This window comes from Chelonia mydas, chromosome 2 (genome assembly GCF_015237465.2).
Source record: "Chelonia mydas isolate rCheMyd1 chromosome 2, rCheMyd1.pri.v2, whole genome shotgun sequence".
NCBI lineage: Eukaryota > Metazoa > Chordata > Testudines > Cheloniidae > Chelonia > Chelonia mydas.
Window position 1 is genome coordinate 89217523 of NC_057850.1, and position 21341 is coordinate 89238863.

At 44.6% G+C, this 21341-nt stretch overlaps 1 protein-coding gene across 1 annotated transcript in view; it reads left to right on the plus strand.

Moving 5' to 3' along the window:
- Positions 1 to 15153: 15153 nt before the first annotated feature.
- LOC102929707 (centrosomal protein of 192 kDa) overlaps positions 15154 to 21341 on the plus strand; it is a 207766-nt gene continuing 201578 nt past the window's right edge. The window contains exons 1-3 of the mRNA XM_043538822.1: positions 15154 to 15536; positions 17821 to 17871; positions 19741 to 19887. Of these exons, the coding sequence (XP_043394757.1) occupies positions 15426 to 15536; positions 17821 to 17871; positions 19741 to 19887 (309 nt within the window). The 5' untranslated portion in view covers positions 15154 to 15425. The remainder of the gene's footprint in view (positions 15537 to 17820; positions 17872 to 19740; positions 19888 to 21341) is intronic.

Here is a 21341-nt window from a genome sequence, read left to right on the forward strand (position 1 = left end):
TGGCTAGTGCCAGATGCTTCAGAGGGAATGAACAGAACAGGGCAATTATCAAGTGATACATCCCTTGTCATCTAGTCCCAGCTTTCGGCAGTCAGAGGTTTAGAGTTACCGAGAACATGAGGTTGCGCTCCTGACCATCTTGGCTAAGAACTCCATGAACTTATCTATTTTTTCTCTGAATCCAGTTATACTTTTGGCCTTCACAACATCCTTGGCAATGAGTTCCACAGGTTGACTGTGCATTCTGTGAAGAAGTAGTTCCTTATTTTTGTTTTAAGCCTGTTGCATATTAATTTCATTGGGTGACTGATCAGTGGTTTTTGTGTTATGTGAAAGGCTAAATAACACTTTCCTATTCACTTTCTCCACACCATTCATGATTTTATAGATCTCTATCACATTGTCTCTTTTCTAAGCTGAACAGCCCCCATCTTTTTAATGTTCTCATACGGAAGCTGTTCCATACCCCTAATCATTTTTGTTGCCTTTCTTTGTACTTTTTCCAATTCTAACATATCTTTTTTGAGATGGGATGACCAGAACTGAACACAGCATTCAAGGTGTGGGCGTACCATGGATTTATATAGTAGCATTATGATATTTTCTGTCTTATTATCTATCCTTTTCCTAATGGTTCCTAATATTCTGTTAGCTTTTTAGACTGCTGCTGCACATTGAGCAGATGCTTTTAGAGAACTATTCACGATGACTCTAAGATCTCTTTCATGAGTGGTAACAGCTAATGTAGACCCCATCATTTTGTAATATGTATGTATAGTTATGATTATGTTTTCCAGTGTACATTACTTTGTGCTTATCAACACTGAATTTTATTTGCCATTTTGTTGCCCAGTCACCCAGTTTTGTGAGATCCCTTTGTAACTCTTCTCAGTCAGTTTTGGACTTAACTATTTTGAGCAATTTATATCATCTGCAGACTTTGTCACGTCACTGTTTACCCCTTTTTCCAGATAATTTATGAATACGTTGAACAGCACTGGTCCCAGTATAGATCGTTGGGGGACCCTGCTATTTACCTTTCTCTATTTATTCCTACTCTTTGTTTCCTATCTTTTAACCAGTTTTTGATCCTTGAGAGGACCTTCTTTCTCATTTTACATTCATGTCCTATAATAAAACACTGGACAGGAAGAGAAGTGAGCATCGGATAAGGTTTTACTTTATTATGATTATTTTATCATCAATTTTAAACTGACCAGTTTAGTACTGCTTAGGCAGTAGGATCATTTTCTATCAGTGCTGAGGTGGGTTCCCAGCATCAAAAGGCCATTGTTCCTGGTCTGTGCATCACAAATGCCATTTGAATTAACTGGTGTTCCGGTAGAGTTCCATTTTTAACTGCAGCTGGAGGTACACGTAGATTAGTTATGAGTCAATTTCTGTTTAATAATGCATTAACTAGGATCCTTCTATTTTTTGGATTTCAGGCCAGATCCTCAGCTGATGTAAACTGGCCTATCTCCACAGACTCCACAAGCTGAGAATCTGGCCATCAGTCTTTAAAAATATATTATATTGATATTCTGGATTTAAGAAGTTCATTATATTTTAAATCTGACAGAAATTATATTTTCACTAGTTCTTTGAGATTTTTAAACATTGATTAAATCACTGAATCATACATGCTGTAAAAGAATGGATTGTTTGACAGATGACTCATTCTGTATTACTGGAAACAATTCTTCTGGGAAAAAATGAAGCCCTATTCTTTATAATCAACAGAGTACGGTACAAGAAAGTCATCTTTCATCAGAAAGCAAACAAAAAACCCTAATTCAGGAACACTACTGTGAATTAGAGAACTTATAAGCAGCATTAATGTTGCTACTCACAAAAAATGACTAACCAACACATGTTCAAAGAACCAATAAATAATTGCATTTTTTATATATGTCCATAAATAAGTCCATAAACATATTTTAAGGAAGGACACACTATTTTATTTCTGCTTAGCAATGACTGGATGGTCCTAGATGAGGCCATGGGTATTGTATCACTTTTCTTCTGTATCATTATAAAGTAAAGTCACTTTGTGTTTCAAATGTCTGTGGTTTTATCATACCATCCCAACAAATAATATGAATAAAATTTTTAATTACAGCATTGGAAACACTAAGTGTGACCAACTTTACTTGCTTTCATGTATTTTATTCCTTTTACTTAACCTACTATAAATTAACCTCCAGAGTTTTTACAAATGCTTGGAAGTACGTGAAGCGCCTTCGATGGCATGTGATGGTTAGACCCCTGCAAATCAGTTTGGTGTCTTCTTTAAAGGGTGATTCTTGCAATGTAACTCTCAGTAGCTCCTCAAACATTTTGGGATCCAGTTCAAAATTACCTTATTGTTTTTCAAAACCCTCCACGAACTTGCTGCAATTGATTCCCACAGACTTTGGGCCAAATTCCCCTTTGGAGTAAGAAGACACAAATTAATTGACCTAATTTCTATGAGAATGATTTGCAAATCTTTTTCTGGCCAACCTCTTCCTCTGCATTCAGATTTGCAATTTAAAGTGTCTGAAAGTATGTTGACAGTTAGAGCTTGGCTACACTTGCAAGTAACAGCCTATTAAAGGAGCCCTGGGCGCACTAGCTCACTGCCCGTCCACACTGGCAAGGCACATAGAGCGCTCTGACTCCACATCTGGTCTGCTCCTGGTATTCCACCTCGGCGAGTCGAATAACATTTTGCGCACCCCCATTGGAGTGCCACAGCGCCAGTGTGGACGACCTGGTCTGTTAGTGCGCTTTGATCAGCCTCCAGAAGTGTCCCACAATGCCTGTTCTAGCCACTATGGTCATCACTTTGAACTCTAGTGCCCTGCCGTCAGGTGACCAACCGTCAGAACCGCCCTTTAAATTCTCTGGGAATTTTGAAAATCCCCTTCCTGTTTGCTCAGCCAGGCATGGAGTGCTCTCAGCAAATCTTTCCAGGTGACCATGCCTCCATGTGCCAGGCGATCCCCAGTATGGAGCAATGGCGAGGTGCTGGACCTCATCAGTGTTTAGGGGGAGGAAGCTGTCCAATCCCAGCTGCACTCCTCCCGTAGGAATTACAATACCTTTGGGCAGATATCAAGGGACATGATGGAAAGGGGCCATGACTGGGACGCACTGCAGTGCAGGATTAACGTGAAGGAGCTGCAGAATGCCTACCGCAAAGGCCACGAGGCAAACAGTCTCTCCGGTGCTGCCCTTGCGACCTGCCGTTTCTACAAAGACCTGGACATGATACTTGGGGCCAACCCCACCTCCACTCGGAGTACCACCATGGACACTTCAGAGCCCAGTTCAACAAGGTGGGAGGAGCAGCAAAGCGGAAGTGAGGGTGCTGAGGCGGAGGAAGACACCCCGGAATCCCTAGATGCATGCAGCCAGGAGCTGTTCTCAAGCCAGCAGGAAGGTAGCCAGTCGCGGCGGCCGGTGCTTGGGGAAGGACAAACACCAGAGCAGGTTCCCGGTAAGTGGCTTTTATTTTGGGAAGGAAGTTATTTGGTGCGGGCTCTTGGGGTGAGGAGGGTTAGGACTGCATGCATGCCTAGATGCGGAATAGGGCGTTGATGTGCTCTCTCACATTGTGGTAATCAGCCTCAGTGATCTCTTCAAAGGTCTCATCTAGAACTTGGGCAATGCGCTTGCGCAGGGTTTCTCGGGAGAGCCACTGTGGTTCTTGTCCCAGTAAGGCTAACTTGTCCACACACTGTGCCGTGAGGGGTGGGGGGACAATTGCTGCATACAGGCAAGCTGCATATGGGCAGGGCGGAATCCACATTGCAGTAGAAGACCCTCCCTTGCTTCCCAGGTCATCCTCAGCAGCGAGATATCTTCCAGGACGAACTCCTGTGGAAAATGTGGGGACAATGTTCAGTGTAGGGCCCCCTGCTGCTACTGGCTCTCCCCAAGGCACAGAAACCCAGAGCACAGTACAGCCATGAAACAATCAGTCACGCTTGACCCTGTGCTTACTCACCATTTTGGAGCTCCCGTGGGTTATGTACGCTCTCTTTGGGACTGGCAAATTATGCTATTGTGTGGACTATGCTTGCCCTTAAGTACGGGGGAATCATTGTTCTGTCTGATGTGAACAATGCTGCCTCTGTTAAGTATTGCATTTTGCCTTTACAGATGCAACCTTGAGATCTCAGCCGTCCATGTTATCACCGGCTGAAAGACTCCAAAGAATCAGAAAGAGGCCACGTAGAAGCAAGGAAGACATGTTGCATGAAGTAATGCAGCATTCAAGTGCAGGAGTGGCAGGACAGCGAAAGGAAGATCTGGCAGCAGAATGAGGAGTGCCGGCACAAAAGCGCGGTGCTCTGGCAGCAAAGCACGGATTGGCTGATAAGCATAATGGAGTGCCAAGGGGACTCGATCCAGGCGCTCGTAGCCATCCAGGCAGAGCACTACCGTGCCCGACCCTCCCAAAGCCCTTGTTCCATAACTCTTTCCCTTGTGCCCCCATGTCACCTCCAACCCACTTTCGCCAACATCTGGGTTCTTACCGCCACCAGCTGCCTCCAACACCTGTAGCTTCATCACCCAGCCCTGAAAACTACAACCCTTACCCACTGCACTCAACCCCCATCAACATGCGTTATAGCCATCCTGAAGTGCAGCACTCATTGCACAGAACTCCAGACAGGAAGGCTGAGTATGGTAACAGGACATATGCAAATCTGTGATTGTACCTTTCCCCACCCCACCCCCTTGCCCTTTCTGTTTCCCAAGCAGTTGTGTTTCTTTTCAATAAATGAATTTTCCTTTCAATAAATGGATTTTTTGGCTTTGAAAACATTCTTTATTATTGCATAAAGTAAAAGATGCTATACCCATAAAATAAAACCCAACAGGATCTTTCAAAAGGGGATAAGACAAAATGCTGCGTTTATTGTGAATACAAAAAGAGGCACAGTAAACAAGTAATCATACACATTCTATCCCATGTACTCACACAAAATACCAAAAGAGGCAAGCAAGTAAACAGTCATTCACTCCCACACACACAAGTTCTGCAAAGTTGTTATAGTTACCCCTATGCCAATCTATGGAGGTGGCTTTATCATTCTGTTGCTGAATCAATCAGCAGATGGCATGTCCCTGATGGCTCCGTGCTGCCAGATGTTATCTTGTTCTTTGGTTCTCCCATCCTTGAGGCTGTTGGGTGGATTCCAGTCTGCCCTCCGGGGGTCATCCAATTATCTCCACTTAGCGCATTCTTTGGCCAATTGATACTGAAGTGGTAACTCTTAGGCTGGCACTCCTAACCATTCATCTTCTATTTACACACAACATAAATTCACATGCATTCTTGAGCTTTATTTCAACATATATTTCTTCTGACTTTAACAACTCTTAGGGTGCAACGAAACTGCTTAACCCCCTTACCATATAACATACATAACAAGCAAGAAAAAAAACGCGAGAATGGTGGGAGTCTCTGTGTACTGTTCCGAGGAACAGTTGTTTTTGCAAAGTCTTATCTTTTCTGAGAACAGACTTTCTGTCCCAGGATGTGCTGAGCAGTTTGGCCTTCTAATTAACATTACTTTGGGATCTTTAAACTATATAAAATTAAAAATCATACAGAAATCCTCTGGTATAGTAACAAAGATACCTTAGCCCAGGAAAGAAACAGGCACTGCAAGTCAGCATAGCAAACACAGATTCCTACTAACATTGGAATCACTGCACTTCACTCCCGTGCAGGGCACCAGAGATTACTGGTGGCTTTCAGCCTCAAATTCCTCAAGGCATCCCTAACCCCTCTAATATCCCTGCTCTCTGGCTGTTCAGATTCAGTCTCCAGGTGTTGAACCTCCAAGTTCCATACCTGAGTGAATCATTCACCCTTCTCTTCACAAATGTTATGGAGGGTACAGCACGCAGATATAACAGCGGGGATGCTGTTATCGGCCAGGTCCAGCTTCCCATACAGAGAGCGCCAGCGGCCCTTTAAACAGCCAAAAGCACACTCCACAGTCATTCGGCACTGGCTCAGCCTGTTGAACTGCTCCTTGCTGCTGTCAAGGCTCCCTATGTTGGGTTTCATGAGCCACGGCATTAAAGGTTAAGCGGGGTCTCCACGGATCACAATGGGCATTTTGACTTCCCCAACGGTGATCTTCTGGTCTGGGAAAAAAGTCCCAGCTTGCAGCTTCCTAAAGAGGCCAATGTTCCGAAAGATGTGAGTGTCATGCACCTTTCTGGGCCAGCCTGCGTTAATGTCAATGAAACGCCCATGGTGATCCACAAGTGCCTGGAGAACCATAGACAAATACCCCTTCCGATTAATGTACTCGGAGGATAGGTGGGCTGGTGCCAGAATTGGAATGTGTGTGCCATCTATCGCCCCTCCGCAGTTAGGGAAACCCATTTGTGCAAAGCTATCCACAATGTCATGCACGTTACCCGGAGTCACAGTTCTTCTGAGCAGGATGCGATTAATGGTCCTGCAAACTTGCATCAACATGATTCCAACGGTCGACTTCCCCACTCCAAACTGGTTAGTGACCGATCGGTAGCTGTCTGGAGTTTCCAGCTTCCAGGTTGCAATAGCCACCCGCTTCTCCACCGGCAGGGCAGCTCTCAATCTCGTGTCCTTGTGCCGCAGGGTGGGGGTGAGCTCATCACAAAGTCCCCCAAAAGTGGCTTTTCTCATCCGAAAGTTCTGCAGCCACGGCTTGTCATCCCAGACTTGCATGCCGACTTGCATCCCACCACCCAGTGCTTGTTTCCCGAGCCCGGCGTTCCATGGTGGTGAGCATGTCCATGAATGCCACAAGCAAACTCATGTCATATGCATTACTCAAGTCGATATCATTGTCGGAGCCCTCACTGTCACTTTGGATCATAAGGAATAACTCAACTGCCAAACAGGACATGCTGGCGAGACTTGTAGGCATCTTCTCAGCAGTTTGGGCTCCATTCCTGCAGACTGAAAGGGAAGACAGCGCACGCAGTACAAAAAACGTTGAAAGATGGCACCAAATGTGGACAGAAGCACAGGGATAGCTGGGATGCTAACTGATGTATCACAGGGCGTTGGGACAGGTCCCAGAATGCCCCGCACCCCTTGCACCCTTCCCACAACCCACAGCGCCAGAATGGGAAGAGGTGCCCTGTGGGATAGCTGCCCACAATGCACTGCTCCCAATGCCGCTGCAAGTGCCACAAATGTGGCCACACCAGTGCGCTTTTTTCTGTCAGTGTGGACAGACTGCAGCGCTTTCCCTACTGCGCTCTCCGAAGGTGGGTTTAACTCAAAGCACTCTACATCTGCAAGTATAGCCATGCCCTTAAAATGCTACTGTGGCTCAGCTGCAGCGCTGCAACTGCACTGCTGTAGCGCTTCATTGTAGACACTCACTACAGCAACAAGAGGGGTTCTCTTGTTGCTGTAGATAATCTACCTCCCCAAGAGCTAGCTTGATGTAAGAATTTTTCTGTCGACCTACCACTGTCTATACCGGGGGTTAGGTTGGTTTTACTACGTCACTCCAGGTGTGGATTTTTCGCACTCACTAGCAACGTAGCTGGGTTGACTTAACTTTTTAATTTAGGTGTGGCCTCCGACATCTTCTCTTGAATATCCTGCTGCTAGCTCAGAGTAAATATGTCAAACAATGAAGTATTTATCTCTTTTCCAAAACCCTTATCTTCCATTCTCCATAACTATCAATGATGTTACCATCCTCCCTACCCTTCTAGCTCACAACCTAGTATAACGGTTTTAAACTTTCTCCTTCTCCCCCAACATTGTCACTATCACTAATTTATGCTGTTTTATTCGACAAAACAAGTCAGAAACCCGATCGTTTCACCTCTCCTACCACCAACACTTGTCCATGTTTTCATCATCTTGTGTCTTGACATCTGTACCCTCCTCCTTTCTGTTTTCTGTGTTTCATACTCCTCCAATCCATCCGAAACTCAGCTGCATAATGTATCTACCTCACCTATAGCTCTGACCCCATTCAGCCCATTTGCAAATTCCTTCACTTGTTTCCTCTCACATTCTGCATCAAATGCAAGTTCTTTGTCTTTGCCTTTAAAACCTGCCACAACTTAGCCCCGTCTATATCTAGACCTAGAGGTTGGTCTCGTGTTCTGATGATGGGCGATCACGTGTTACTGAGTATGATCATCTTCCATGAGAGTTATGGGACCTCAGGTGGCTAATAAGACCAATCCTTGAACCACAGGTTCTATTACAATGAGAGCAGATGTTTTCAGGCTCAGCAGGAGGCTGTTGACCATGACTGGAATCCAGTCTCTCCTTCGTCCTGCGCCTCTTGTCCTTTTCAGCTTGTCGACGAGCAAGTTCAAAATGCAGGGGAGCATCATGTAGGACTTTACTCCATTTTAAGTGATCCTGGGCAAGTGTCTCCCAAGTGTTAATGTCAATATTACACTTTTTTAGATTGTCCTTCAGCAAGTCCTTATAACGCTTCCGTTGTCCACCCATGTTACGGTGCCCTTCTTTCAGCTGAGAGAACAGGACCTGTTTTGGGAGGTGATGGTCTGGCATCTGGACAGTGTGACCAGTCCAGTGGAATTGCTGACGGATGATCATTGCCTCGATACTGGAGGTCTCTCCCTCTTCCAGAACACTAATATTGGTGCACCTGTCTTCCCATTTGATCTTCAGAATCTTACAAAGGCAACGTTGATGGTGCCTCTCAAGGACTTTCAAGTGGTGTCTATAGGTTGTCCAAGTTTTGGACACATACAACAGTACTGGGAGAATAACAGCTTGATAAACAAGAAGCTTGGTGTGTGTTCGAATGTCGTGATCTTCAAAAACCCTGTGCCGTAAACAAGAAAAGCTACACTGGCACAGCTCAGGCGATGTTGAATTTCTGCATCAATATCTGCCTTGGATGAAAGATGACTTCCAAGGTAGAGGAAATGATCGACATTCTCCAGTGCCACTCAGTGGTGAGCTGGAGCCAGTTCGCACTGGTTCGCTGGAACCGGTTGTTAAATTTAGAAGCCCTTTTAGAACCGGTTGTCCTGGTTGGTTTCACTCTTAATATCAAGAAGACTAAAGTGCTCTATCAGCCTTCTCCAAATGAAGTATTACATGCCCCATCTATCAAAATAAATGGAGTGGCACCAGTGATGAGCTGCCAAAATCTTAACAATCCCTCTTCACCCCACGAGGGGGTCGTGGCCCGCCCCCGCCCCCGCCCCCCGGGACTCCTGCCCCATCCAATCCCCCATGTTCCTTGACGCCCTCCCCCCCGGGACCCCTGCCCTGTCCACCCCTGTCCCCTGACTGCCCCCAGATCCGGGCTGGAGGGTCTCGTGGCCCACCGTAGTGGCACCATAGCATCGGCAGACACATTCAAGATAGTTTGGAGATCTTTTTCAGAGTGGGCAAAGATTGTGTTATCAGCATACTGAAGTTCCACAATAGATGTTGTGGAGATCTTACTCTTGGCTTTCAGCCTGCTAAGCCTGAACAGCTTTCCGTCCATTCTGTAAATGATTTCAACACCAGCTGTAAACTTCCCAGCAATTAGGTAAAGAATGACGGCAATAAAAAACGCAAACATGGTTGGAGTGATGATACAGCCCTGTTTGACTCCTGTTTGTACTTTGAAAGGTTCACTCTGGGAGCCAGTGCTGCTCAGAACAGTTGCTTTCATGTTATCATGAAGCAATTTTAGGACATTGATGTATTTACTGTATCAGGACATCCAATCTTAGAAAGTACAGTCCAGAGGGCAAAGCTATTCACTGAATCAAAGGCTTTAGTTAGATCAATAAAAGCCATGTACAGTGGTCAGTTTTGCTCGCGACACTTTTCTTGCAGCTGCCGTGCTGTGAAGATCATATCCACAGTTCCACGACATGGTTGGAAACCACTATGTGACTCCGGTAAAATTTCTTCTGATGGGGCAGAAGTCGGGTTGCAAGGATCCATGTCAGAACTTTGCCTGCAATGGCTGGGAGGGAGATATCATGATAATTTCCACAATCCACTTTATCCCCTTTCTTGAAGAGGGTGACAGTCAGGGCATCCCTCATTTCACTCGGTATCTCCTCCTTTATCCAAATTTTAAGGAGATGAGAATGGCATTTCGTGCTTGGCAGAATGACATAAATTGTAATATAAAGAGAGAAGTCCATGCCAAGGTGAGGCTGGAAGTCCAACGTAAAACCAGAGAACTCAACAACAAATGGTGGACTGAGAAAGCACAAGAACTCCAACATCTCACAGATATCCACAATACATGTGGTTTCTTTGTGCCACCAAGGCTGTTAATGGGCCAATTTGCCATGGTATGAATCCTCGTCGCTCTAACGACGGAACCACACTTCTGAAGGACAACAAAGCCATCAATTCTCGCTGGAAAGAACATTTTGAAGATCTCCTTAACTGTAATTCTATGGTTGCAGATGAAGTCCTTGAGCAAATCCCTCAAAGGCCATTTAGGGATGAGCTCAGAGACCCTCCCAATTTGTATGAGGTACACAATGCCACCAAGCAGATGAAGAACAACAAGGCAGCAGGTCTAGATGGGATCCCCGCTGAAATCTTTAAAGACGGTGGACCAGAGCTAATTTGGCAGCTTTACCTGCTTATCCTTCTCATGATCTAGACTAGAGCACAATATTACCATGGGCTGATGAGACAATCACCATCACAGAGCATACAGAAGTCACAGCAGAATCAAGCCAGTGGTCCAACAGGGCCAGACAATATGAAACCTAAAGAGAAAACAAAAGTGAATTATAAACTGATGCACTGAGAATTCCTCTTAACCTGCTTATTAGGTACATTAAATATGCATTGCCATAACAGAGTGTTTTGTAGATTGAATTTTGTCAATAATCACCTACTGCCATCTAGTGTTATATAATATCCACATATAATTTATATTTTATAAATATAATTAAAGTTACCTTTTAATGTTGTAAATAGGCTTGTATAAAAACACAAAGGGTGACATTCCCCTGGTGCAGAAGACAAGACGATAAATGTACAGCTTTCAGTATTGTCAGGAAAACATCCCAGATTTCCCATGAAATTCTATCCTGGTATTTAAACAGAATGGTAATACTGTTTTTTTCTAATCTAACTTTGAGTCATTAATGTGAGTAGATTCAGTTAGACATTATTTGGTATTCATTATTTTGTGCTTTTGTATGATCCATTCATAATTTTATACAGCTGTTGGTTTGTTTGTGTGCAGTTGTGAAACTCAATCAGCAACATCCATTGACATCTTTTTTTTTTTGTAAAGATATTTCTGTGGGGAAGGGTGTAGGCTTTTTTAGGTTCACCAGAGGCCTATAAGACCCAACAGAACAGATCCAAACTTGGAGCAGTCCATTTGTCCAGAACCATCAAAAAGGTTGTTTAAATCTATAGCATGGTAGAAAAATTACTGGTTATAACTAGGGGACTGGACACTTGGTGGCTTATTTAGTCTGAGTTTATTGCACACACCAGGAGCGCCTTCCATTCCTCCATAAAGTTTGCAAATTACACAAAAATTGGGAGAAGCGTTAAAAAATGAAAAGGATATATCACTGATTCAGAGCAGTGTGGATGGCTTGGTAAACTGGGTGCAAGCAAACAATATGCATTTTAATATGGCTAAATGTGAATCTATATATATATAGGAATTAAGAATATAGGCCATAATTACAGGATGGGGGACCCTATCTTGGGAAGCAGCAACTCTGAAAAAGATTTGGGGATCATGGTGAATAATCATCTGAACATGAGCTGACAATGTGACACTGGCCAACAGAGCCAATGTGATCCTGAGACGCATAAAACGGGGGAATTTCAAATAGGAGTAGAGGGGTTATTTTACCTCTGTATTTGGCACTGGTGCTACTGCTGCTGGAATACTGTATCCAGTTCTAGTGCCCACAGTTCAAGAAAGATGTTGATAAATTGTAGAGGATTCAGAGAAGAGCTACACGTATGATAAATGGATTAGAAAATATGCCTTATAGAGATAAACCTAAGGAACTCAATCTATTTAGCTTAATAGACAGTTAAGGGTGACTTAATTACAGTTGATAAGTACCTATATGGGGAACAATTATTTAATAATGGGTTCTTCAGTTTAGCAATTAAAGGTATAATACCATCTAATGGCTAGGAAGTGAAGCTAGACAATTCAGACTGGAAATAAGGTGTACACTTCTGTCAGTGAGGGTAATTAACCATTTGAACAACTTACTGAGGGTCATGGTGGAATCTCCATTACAGGAAATTTTGAAATTAAGATTGTATGTTTTTCTAAATTGATGTGTGTACGAATTCTTTTGGGATAGTTACAGCTTGTGTTACACAGGTCAGGCCAGATGATTACAATTGTCACTTCTGGTCTTGGACTAGAGGAACATCATTCACCCCAAGCTCCATGTGCCACCCTTCCATCCTCCTTTATTTCGGGGGCTCTCTGCAACTTGTCCCACCCCCTTCCTCAAGACTTGGGCTTTGTGTGGCCCCCATTTTTCCCCCCCTTATAGCAGAATCCCCCATTCTTCCCATCCTATCAACGGTTGTGTGCATATCCACATTACTCCTACACCATTATTCTGCTTTCTGTCAGGTGATAAATAATTCAGCATGTCAGCATATGAAACTCTGTTGTGAGGATGAGAAGATATGAGGAGTTATGCTAGAAAACAGTAACTGGTGTTCTCAATCTGTTCTTTGAGCTAGACTATTGCAAGTGCTTAAATCCTGTTGTCCTAATTCAGGGGTTCTCAAACTGGGGGTGGGGACCCCTCAGGGGTCACAAGGTTATTACATGTGGGGTCACGAGCTGTCAGCCTCCACCCCAAACCCCACTTTGCCTCCAGCATTTATAATGGTGTTAAATATGTAAAGAAGTGTTTTTAATTGAAAAGGGGAGTCACACTCAGAGGCTTGCTATGTGAAAGGAGTCACCAGTACAAAAGCTTGAGAACCACTGTGCTAATCAGAGGACAGGGGCTCCATGTGTCCACCACTTTTCCCCTTTCAGTTTTCCAGTGGCCCCCCAAATCAATGGGATTCTGACCATTGATACTTTGAACAATTCCTGACCATTTGGAATTGGTCAGACGTGGTGCTAAAAAGTCACCGCATTACAGACAATTACTGCGGTGTCTAAGGCCTTCGGGAGCTAGGCCACTTATATTAACAACAATAAGCTTTGAGATGGAAGATGCATCCTTGGGCTGGTGCCTGGGCAAGGGTCAGTGGCGACACAACCCTGGTGTGAATGTAATGGGCCACATCCACCCTGATTGAATTGGCCTCATTAGCCCTACAAAAAGCAATTTTCCCTCTATTGATATTCACCCCTTCTTGTCAGCTGTTGGGAATGGGCCACATCAACCCTGATTGAACTGGCCTCTTTAGCACTGACCCCCCCACTTGGTAAGGCAACTACCATCTTTTCATGTGCTGTATATTTATACCTGCCTACTGTATTTTTCATTCCATGCATCTGATGAAGTGAGTTATAGCCAGTGGTGCAAGTAGAAATAATTTCTTGCTGGTACTGCACTCATGGGAGGAACATGGGGGGGGGGGGGGGGGACACGAGACCCTCCATGTGACTGCTCCCCACCCCGGGGCCCTCACGCACTCCCTGTCCCCTCCGACATGCCTTACCTGTCTAAAATTTTACAACTGCATCTGTTTAACAGATGCAGTTGTAAAATGATGCTTTGGGCCCCTGGAGCCATCGGTACTTCCTGGGTTTAATGGAAAAGAGGCATAGAACTGTGTGTGCCATGTGCATCTTGACAGAACTTTAGCCAAATTGTTTTATTATTTTCCGCAACATGATATACAGGATGGGCAATCAAAATCAGCCTGGCAGAATGTGCATGAGAACTGTCTCTGGACAGATAAGCAACTGATCAAAATCACATTCTTTTATCTCTTCAGGCCAAATCCTGTTCCCATTGAAATAAAAAAAAAGTTTTGCTGTTGAGTTCAATGGGAACAGGCTTTGACATTTGGAGAGGAAAGAACAAAACCACTCAAGCAAGGGCTATCTTGCTTATACCACAGATCTCAAAGGCTGCTGACTTGTATGAGAAAATCAGACGATATCTGATCTTTGTCCATTGCAAGGGACAAATCAGCAATCAATGAGGCTAGAACAGTCTGTGTACCATATCAAACTCATAAGTCCATCTGCAAAGGATCAAGGAAATATGAAGGCTCCAGATTACCCTGAAGTCCTCAGTCCCTTGGTTAGAATGCTTCCATCAGTCTATGTTCATAGTCCCAAGCAGGTGTGGACAAGCTGTGGCTCTGGAGCCACATGCGGCTCTTCGGAAGATAATATGCGTCTCTTTGTACAGGCAGGGACTCCAGGGCTGGAGCTACCGGCACCAACTTTCCAATGTGCTGTGGGGGGCGGTGCTCACTGCTCAACCCCTAGCTCTGCCCCAGGCCCTGCCCCCACTCCACCCCTTCCCACCCCCTCCTCTGAGCCTGCCATGCCCTTGCTCCTCCCCCCGTGCCCCCCCCCAGCCTCCTGCACCCCACAAAACAACTGATTGGGAGGGAGGGGGAGGCGCTGATTGGCAGGACTGCCCGTGAGTGAGAAGCGCTGGGAGAGGGGTGGGGAGGGGAGCTGTTTGGGGGCTGCTGACATATTACTGTGGCTCTTCGGCAATGTACATTGGTAAATTCTGGCTCCTTCTCAGGCCCAGGTTGGCCACCCCTGGTCCAGAGGCTTGAGCAGGAATCAAAACCTACCTTTTAAACACCTTCCGTCCCCGCACCGCTCCTCTCTTGAGGACTCCTGGCCACTTTAACAGCACAATACATACGCTAACAAGCTTTAAAAAAGGGTTTGTTTGAGTTTGTTAGCATATGTAGTGTGCCGTGAAACCCATATAAAGAATGAATGCCCTCCCTAGCCACATTCTGCGCCTCTAAAGACTGAGTGCAGCTCCGGCCCGCCGCGGGGGCTAGCGTCTCCAAGTCCTTCCAGTACCCCGTACCCGCTAAAACCCTCTTGCTGGTACTGCGTACGGGAGGGTACCCCCCTACTTGCACTCCTGGTGCTAGCCCACGAACGCTTGTGCCAAACAAATGTGTTAGTCCCTAAGGGCCCACAAGGCCTCCTCGTGGTGTTTACCTTAGACCCGCGCAGCCGCAGTAGGAGGCGGCGGGGCAGGGCCACGTTGCGCTCGCGCAGATTCCCAAGGGCTTGGCAACAGCCTTCCCTGCGCCGCGCGCGACGCCTCGGCTCGCCCCTGGTGGAGCTTGAGGGACGCTCCCTGGTGCGCACGCGCTGGGAGCAGATGCACGCGCGAGCCACCCTCGCTCTGTCGCGGGGCTGAGAGCGAGGCGCGCTTGCCCCGCGCCAGGGGAAGCCGTAGCGGCGCGCTCGGAGGGAAGCCGCCGCCCAGGCCGGGGGATGTTCGTGGCGCGCAGCATCGCGGCCGATCACCGCGACCTCATCCACGATGTCTCCTTCGACTTCCACGGGCGGCGCATGGCGACCTGCTCCAGCGACCAGAGCGTCAAGGTGCGGGGGCCCCGCCGCTGCGTTCCTGCCGGGCGTCAGGGCGCGCCAGCCGCTCAGTCCCGGGGAGGGCGGGAAGCGGGGCTCCGGGCGGCGGGCGGGAAGCACCAGGCTCAGCCGTGCCGTGGGAGCTCCCCCCTCGTGTGCGGCGCTGAGGAGCGGCCAGGACTGGGCCGCCACGCGTTCCCAGTGCGGCGAGATCGCTTCTGCCGCCCTGGGCCGGGCCTGCCGCTCCCCGCCACGGCCTCCGCGGGGAGGTGCCCAGCGTTGGTGTTTTGTTCGTCTCCTCCTGGCAGCTCTCTCAGAGCCACGGTGAGGGGGGCAGCCAGCCACCCTTTAACCCCTGGCACGTGTGTCGCGCACCAACTAACTAGCGAGCCCTTAGTCCTGGTCAAAGCGTCAAAGGCAGCCGGTGTGAGAGTCTGCGGGCAAAAGAAAGGTAGTGTCCGAGCACCTTACTGGGTTATCACCAGAGCAGTGAGGAGGGTCCGAGTTTTGTTGTAATTACTGTAATAAGTAAACGTAAGAATTGTCAATTGTTAAAACTAAGAAATCAAATACACAAGTCAAGAAATGCCAAGTAGTCAGGGTTTTCCTGCCCAGGTTTAGCCACAGTGCACTAAGATGCTGTATTCTATTTGCGATTTTCTACCTTGCTGTAATATATTATGAATGATACATATTATTACACATACCATAAAATATACACTATAAAAAAGACTAAGTTTTACGCTTTGCAGAGGAAACAAGAATAGAAAATATTTTGCATGTTGTTGTGTTCATATTGCTTTTGGAACTGTCAACTTTTGGCATTTCCTGACTTGCAAATACGTGATTTTTCAGGCTTTCTTTTATATAGTTAAGATTAACATATTGCATTTACATTTATTCTTTTTAAAGAAAAGAAAATGTTAACAGGTTCCTGTAGAGGATGGATGTGACAGTAAACTTAACTTTTCTATATTGTTTGGAAGATTTAATAGTACTACTATTACTACTATAGTGTGATTTAAAATTAAGCTGAGGTAACATAAAATAATGAGTTAAATGTTCTATCATGTATGCTCAGACAGGTACTTTTATAATTCCCACAATTTCAAAAAACTACTCAACTTTCACATTTAATTTGCTTTTTTCTCCCTAAGTGAGGATTAAAATCATGGCAAATTGGAAATGTATAGTATCAGTTGCTTTTAAGTTATGTGAAGTTAATGGAATGCTGGTCAAAGTCTTGAAGTCATATGCTTTTGCTGCTCAAAAATAACTTGACCAGTTTACCTCAAACTTAAAAAAACAACCAACCTTTAATCTGAGAACAAGTTTGTAAAACTTCTGCCTGAAGAAAATGCGCTTGAGAAAGTTACAGGTGATTGATAAAAGTGGGAAATATGCTTGAGAATAGAACAGGGTTCTCAAACTGGGGGTCGGGATCTCTCAGGGGTCGCAAGGGTTATTACATGGGGGGTCATGAGCTGTCAGCCTCCAACCCAAACCCCGCTTTGCCTCCAGCATTTATAATGGTGTTAAATATATTAAAAAGTGTTTTTAATTTATAAAGGGGGGGGGGGTCGCACTCAGAGGCTTGCTATGTGAAAAGGGTCACCAGTACAAAAGTTTGAGAACCACTGGAATAGAAGGTTTAGCTCTAGAGTTCGTTGCGTGAACACTAAAATATTACTTTCCATTTATAATAGTACCTTTTTATCAATATTAAGCTACAACTTTCAGCACTGTATTTGGAATGCTAAGATTTTACTATTTAAAGGTTTTGTTTACAGTTATATAGTTATCTTTCTGCTTGGACACAGTGGAACATTTTGGATTTTTCTTTGCACAAAGTAGCCTTACAGTAGTAACCTTTAATTATAATATAATTTTACACACATGAAGGCAGTCATAATTTCACATCTTAGTTATTATAAGCTTTTACCCTGAGTGTAACAGAGTATGAAACTAAGATTTTTTGGAATTCTCATGCTCTTCGCAGATTAAGATGAAGTGAGCAGGCTGTGTACCTTTATTAATAAATTCTTTCATACAAAAATAAATAAGGCAACTATTTTTCAAATGGCTTTTATGACCTTAGTCCTGCAACTGCCTCCATGTAGATACAAGGGTATGTAGGAATGGGCAGGGTTTTCAGGGGGAAAAGGTTACTACATGGTATATGTGGATTGTGCCTCTGTGTACAAGGGCTGTCTTGTAAGCTTTGCTTACCTTCCATTTCTTGCAGGAAGAAAATGCTTAGATTAACAAAGTATATGATTGCATTTTGGTTTCTTAATAGGTTTGGGACAAAAGTGAAAATGGGGATTGGCATTGTACTGCCAGCTGGAAGGTAAGGATTATTATTTCAGTATAACTATGAATGATTATGCCAGTATTTGTCAGTAAATCATTTTACTGAAGTATTTGCTGGCTCATAGTTTTGTATAATAGAAACTCTCTGATTATCATCTTGCTAATCTGCAAATCCAGTTGTTCTCATTTTAAAAAGTCCACCAGTCTCACCCCACTTCTCAAAGTTTTAAAGAGCAGAGGCTGTAGTGAGGTCTTTTACTATAGACTTTATTACATTTACAGATATGTTTAGTAAATGTGCAGTAACTTCAGGAGCCAGAAGGGAGAAAATACAATAGAGAGTTTTGGTTATTGTTGCTCAGACTTTGCAGTGTGTCGCTGGGACTATTTTCTAGTTCAGGGGAGGGCAAACTATGGCCTGCGGGCCGGATTGCCAGCCCTGTGGCGCAGCAGGGCTCAGTCAGGCTCTCTGGCCCCGCGCCGCTCCTGGAAGCGGCCGGCACCATGTCCCTGTGGTCCCTGGGGCCGGAGGGGGTGGGGGCAGAGGGTTCAGCGCGCTGCCCTCGCCTGCAGGTACCTCCCTCTGCAGCTCCCATTGGCCGGGAACGGGGAACCGTGGGGGCAGTGCATGGAGCCCTCTGGCCACCTGCCCGGGCTGTAGGGATGTGGTGCTGGCCATTTCTGGGAGCGGCGGGGGGCTTAGGCAGTCAGGGAGCCTGCCTTAGCCCTGTTGTGCGCCGCTGCCACCCTGCAGCTGCTCAGGGTAAGTGGTGCCGGGCCGGAGGCCACACCCTGCACCCCTGCCGCACCTCTCCTGCACCCTGAGCCCTCTGCCACACCCTGCACCCCTCCTGCATCCCAACCCCCTGCCTTGAGCCCCCACCTGGACCTCCTCCCGCACCTCTACCCCAGCCCTATATTCATGGCCCTGCATGCAATTTTCCCACCCAGATGTGGCCCTTAGGCCAAAAAGTTTGCCTACCCCTGTTCTAGTCTCATTATGGGACATGAAAATGAAAGTGGCAAGAAGTTTTTTTATCAACTGTTATAGGTAGAGAGCCCTGCGGAGATACAAAATTTATCTCCGCATCCAATCTGCAAAAATGGTCTGCGGGTGTCCGCATCCACAGATGTATTGCAGATATCCATGGATTTGAAGGGGTCTAGTATTAGGACATGACTTTTCCGTATTTTTTTCCTGAGAAGAGCTTCTCAGTGAGGCCAATCCACATAGTTACACAAGAGTACTGAGGTGGTCAACTTTTGAGTTGTACTGTAGTTTGTATAATAGGAATTAGTGTATCAAAATCTTGTAATTCTAAAGTTGGAAATCCAAATGAAGCTTTTGGAGTCCTTTCCTCTTAAGAAAAGAAGTAGGTAGCCAGAGAGACTTGAAAAAGGAGCAGCAGGCAGGAAGTAAAATCAGCTGTATTCAGTATGGACTTTGGAGAAGTGCCCATGAAGCCAGAGATGATGGCAGCAGCATATGGCAGTTTAAAATATAGCTTTAATTTCTATGTTAAGACGTATTCTTTAGCTTCTTAACCACTTCTTCAAATTTAGGGGTATAGTAGTAATTTCTAAACTTGAGAAATAAACCCATATACTTTATTGGTTAACTTATAGTAGTTAATCTTACCAGGTATTATGGAATTTTGAACATGGTTTTCAATAAGTAGTGTAGCTGATGTAGAATTTGGAGCCTTGTAAGTGAGGATTCACTTCAAAGAAGTACTCTAAAAGCCTTTTAGATTTGTTACTTTTTGCTTTTATAGCTGTAATTTCTTACCTCCCTAGAAAACTTGATAGTACTTAAAAATAAGATATTAACTTTAAATTTCCCATGATTCCAAGTGAAATACGCATTCTGTAGACTACAATGTTTTTGTTTTTTTTTATTTCCCAGACACACAGTGGGTCCGTGTGGCGTGTGACATGGGCTCATCCTGAGTTTGGACAGGTCCTGGCCTCCTGCTCTTTTGACAGAACTGCTGTAGTGTGGGAAGAGATAGTGGGAGAGTCGAATGATAAACTTCGAGGGCAGAGTCACTGGGTGAGACCTGAAATGTTGTTGTTAGTTTTGAGACGCACATACTTTAATTCTCCTATATTTTATGCCTCATCTATTGATTGTTAAGTATTAAGGACCACAGACTTCAGCTGCTAAAACTCCAGAATTAAATAGAGGACTGAACTTGGCTAAATTAGAAATTGTTCCAAACTGCAAGTTATTGTAATCTGGTGGGAGTTTTCTTTTCTTCAACCCATTTTCGATTCCCAAATAGAGCTAGAGAGAGTGTGTCCTTTTCTATGGAGCTTTTCTGTTAATATAAAATAATAGTCATTTATTTGACAGTTTCCCTTGTTAATTTAGGATTGTACTTTGTCTAGGCTCGTTTTAAATGACTGGCATGGTTTACAGCATGCAACCTGACAAATAGATGTCGCTGTTAAGTGTTTCCTAACATCAAGCGAAAATGTTTCCTTTTGTCAACTTCATTATAGAGTGATGTCTGCAGCTCTAAATTTGCAACCTTTTTATATTATACATTTTACTTTGGTATCCCCTCTCTCTGTTCAAAAAATATCCACTGAGGAAAAAGTGTTTACCTCAAAATTCTAATGTTCCGTATTGCGCAGTAGACCCTTTCTATGCAGCAGGAATCCCAGAATTATGTAGGACTGTTCCCACCTACCCCCACACTCAGTGCAGCATGTAACAATAAGTATGGTATCCTTTATTATGATATTCAGCCCATTTTAGGCTGTTACCAATTTTATCGTGCAAAATTTTTGTATTGAAAATGTATAATTACACTAAATATGATGGGTGGGGATAAAGTTGAAGGTTTGACTTCTGCACAGGGGATATTTATGGCTTTTGGCACTCAAAAACAGGGGTGGAAGCTGATTTTGGTGGTTTTTTGGTGCACAGGAAACAGGCTTTGATACAGGTAAGGAAATGTATCTCTGTGTGCATGCATATGCTCTCTCATCTTTTTGGCAGAAGGGGTGATTACTCTAAATATGGGGGAAGGAATTGAAATTTCTCATCCCAATAAACCTTAACAAATTATCTGCCCCACTGTAGCTACCTGAAACTATCTCCAAGAACAAAGTAATATATTATCTTGATGTTTCTGCTGAAATGATCAACAGTGAAATAGTTAACAATATTGATATTTGAAAGCATCATCATTAGGCCTCAGAGTCAACATATGAACAGAGCATTTCACGTCTCCCGGACATATGGTTTCAAGATGTCTGCAAATTCAGGCATATATACTTGTCAGTGCCCATTTGTTCCACATTTTCAAGATTGTTTCCAAACTTAGAGCTTGACGGTATTTGCTGGCCTACATACGTAGTTTGTACACTGATTTAACTATTTGGTTAGAAACTGGTTTTGGTAAACTTACCAAATCAAGCTATATCAATATTAATACTTTTATATGGATATAACTGTGCCCACAATAGATTGGACTAATTTAACTGTATGTGTTTCTT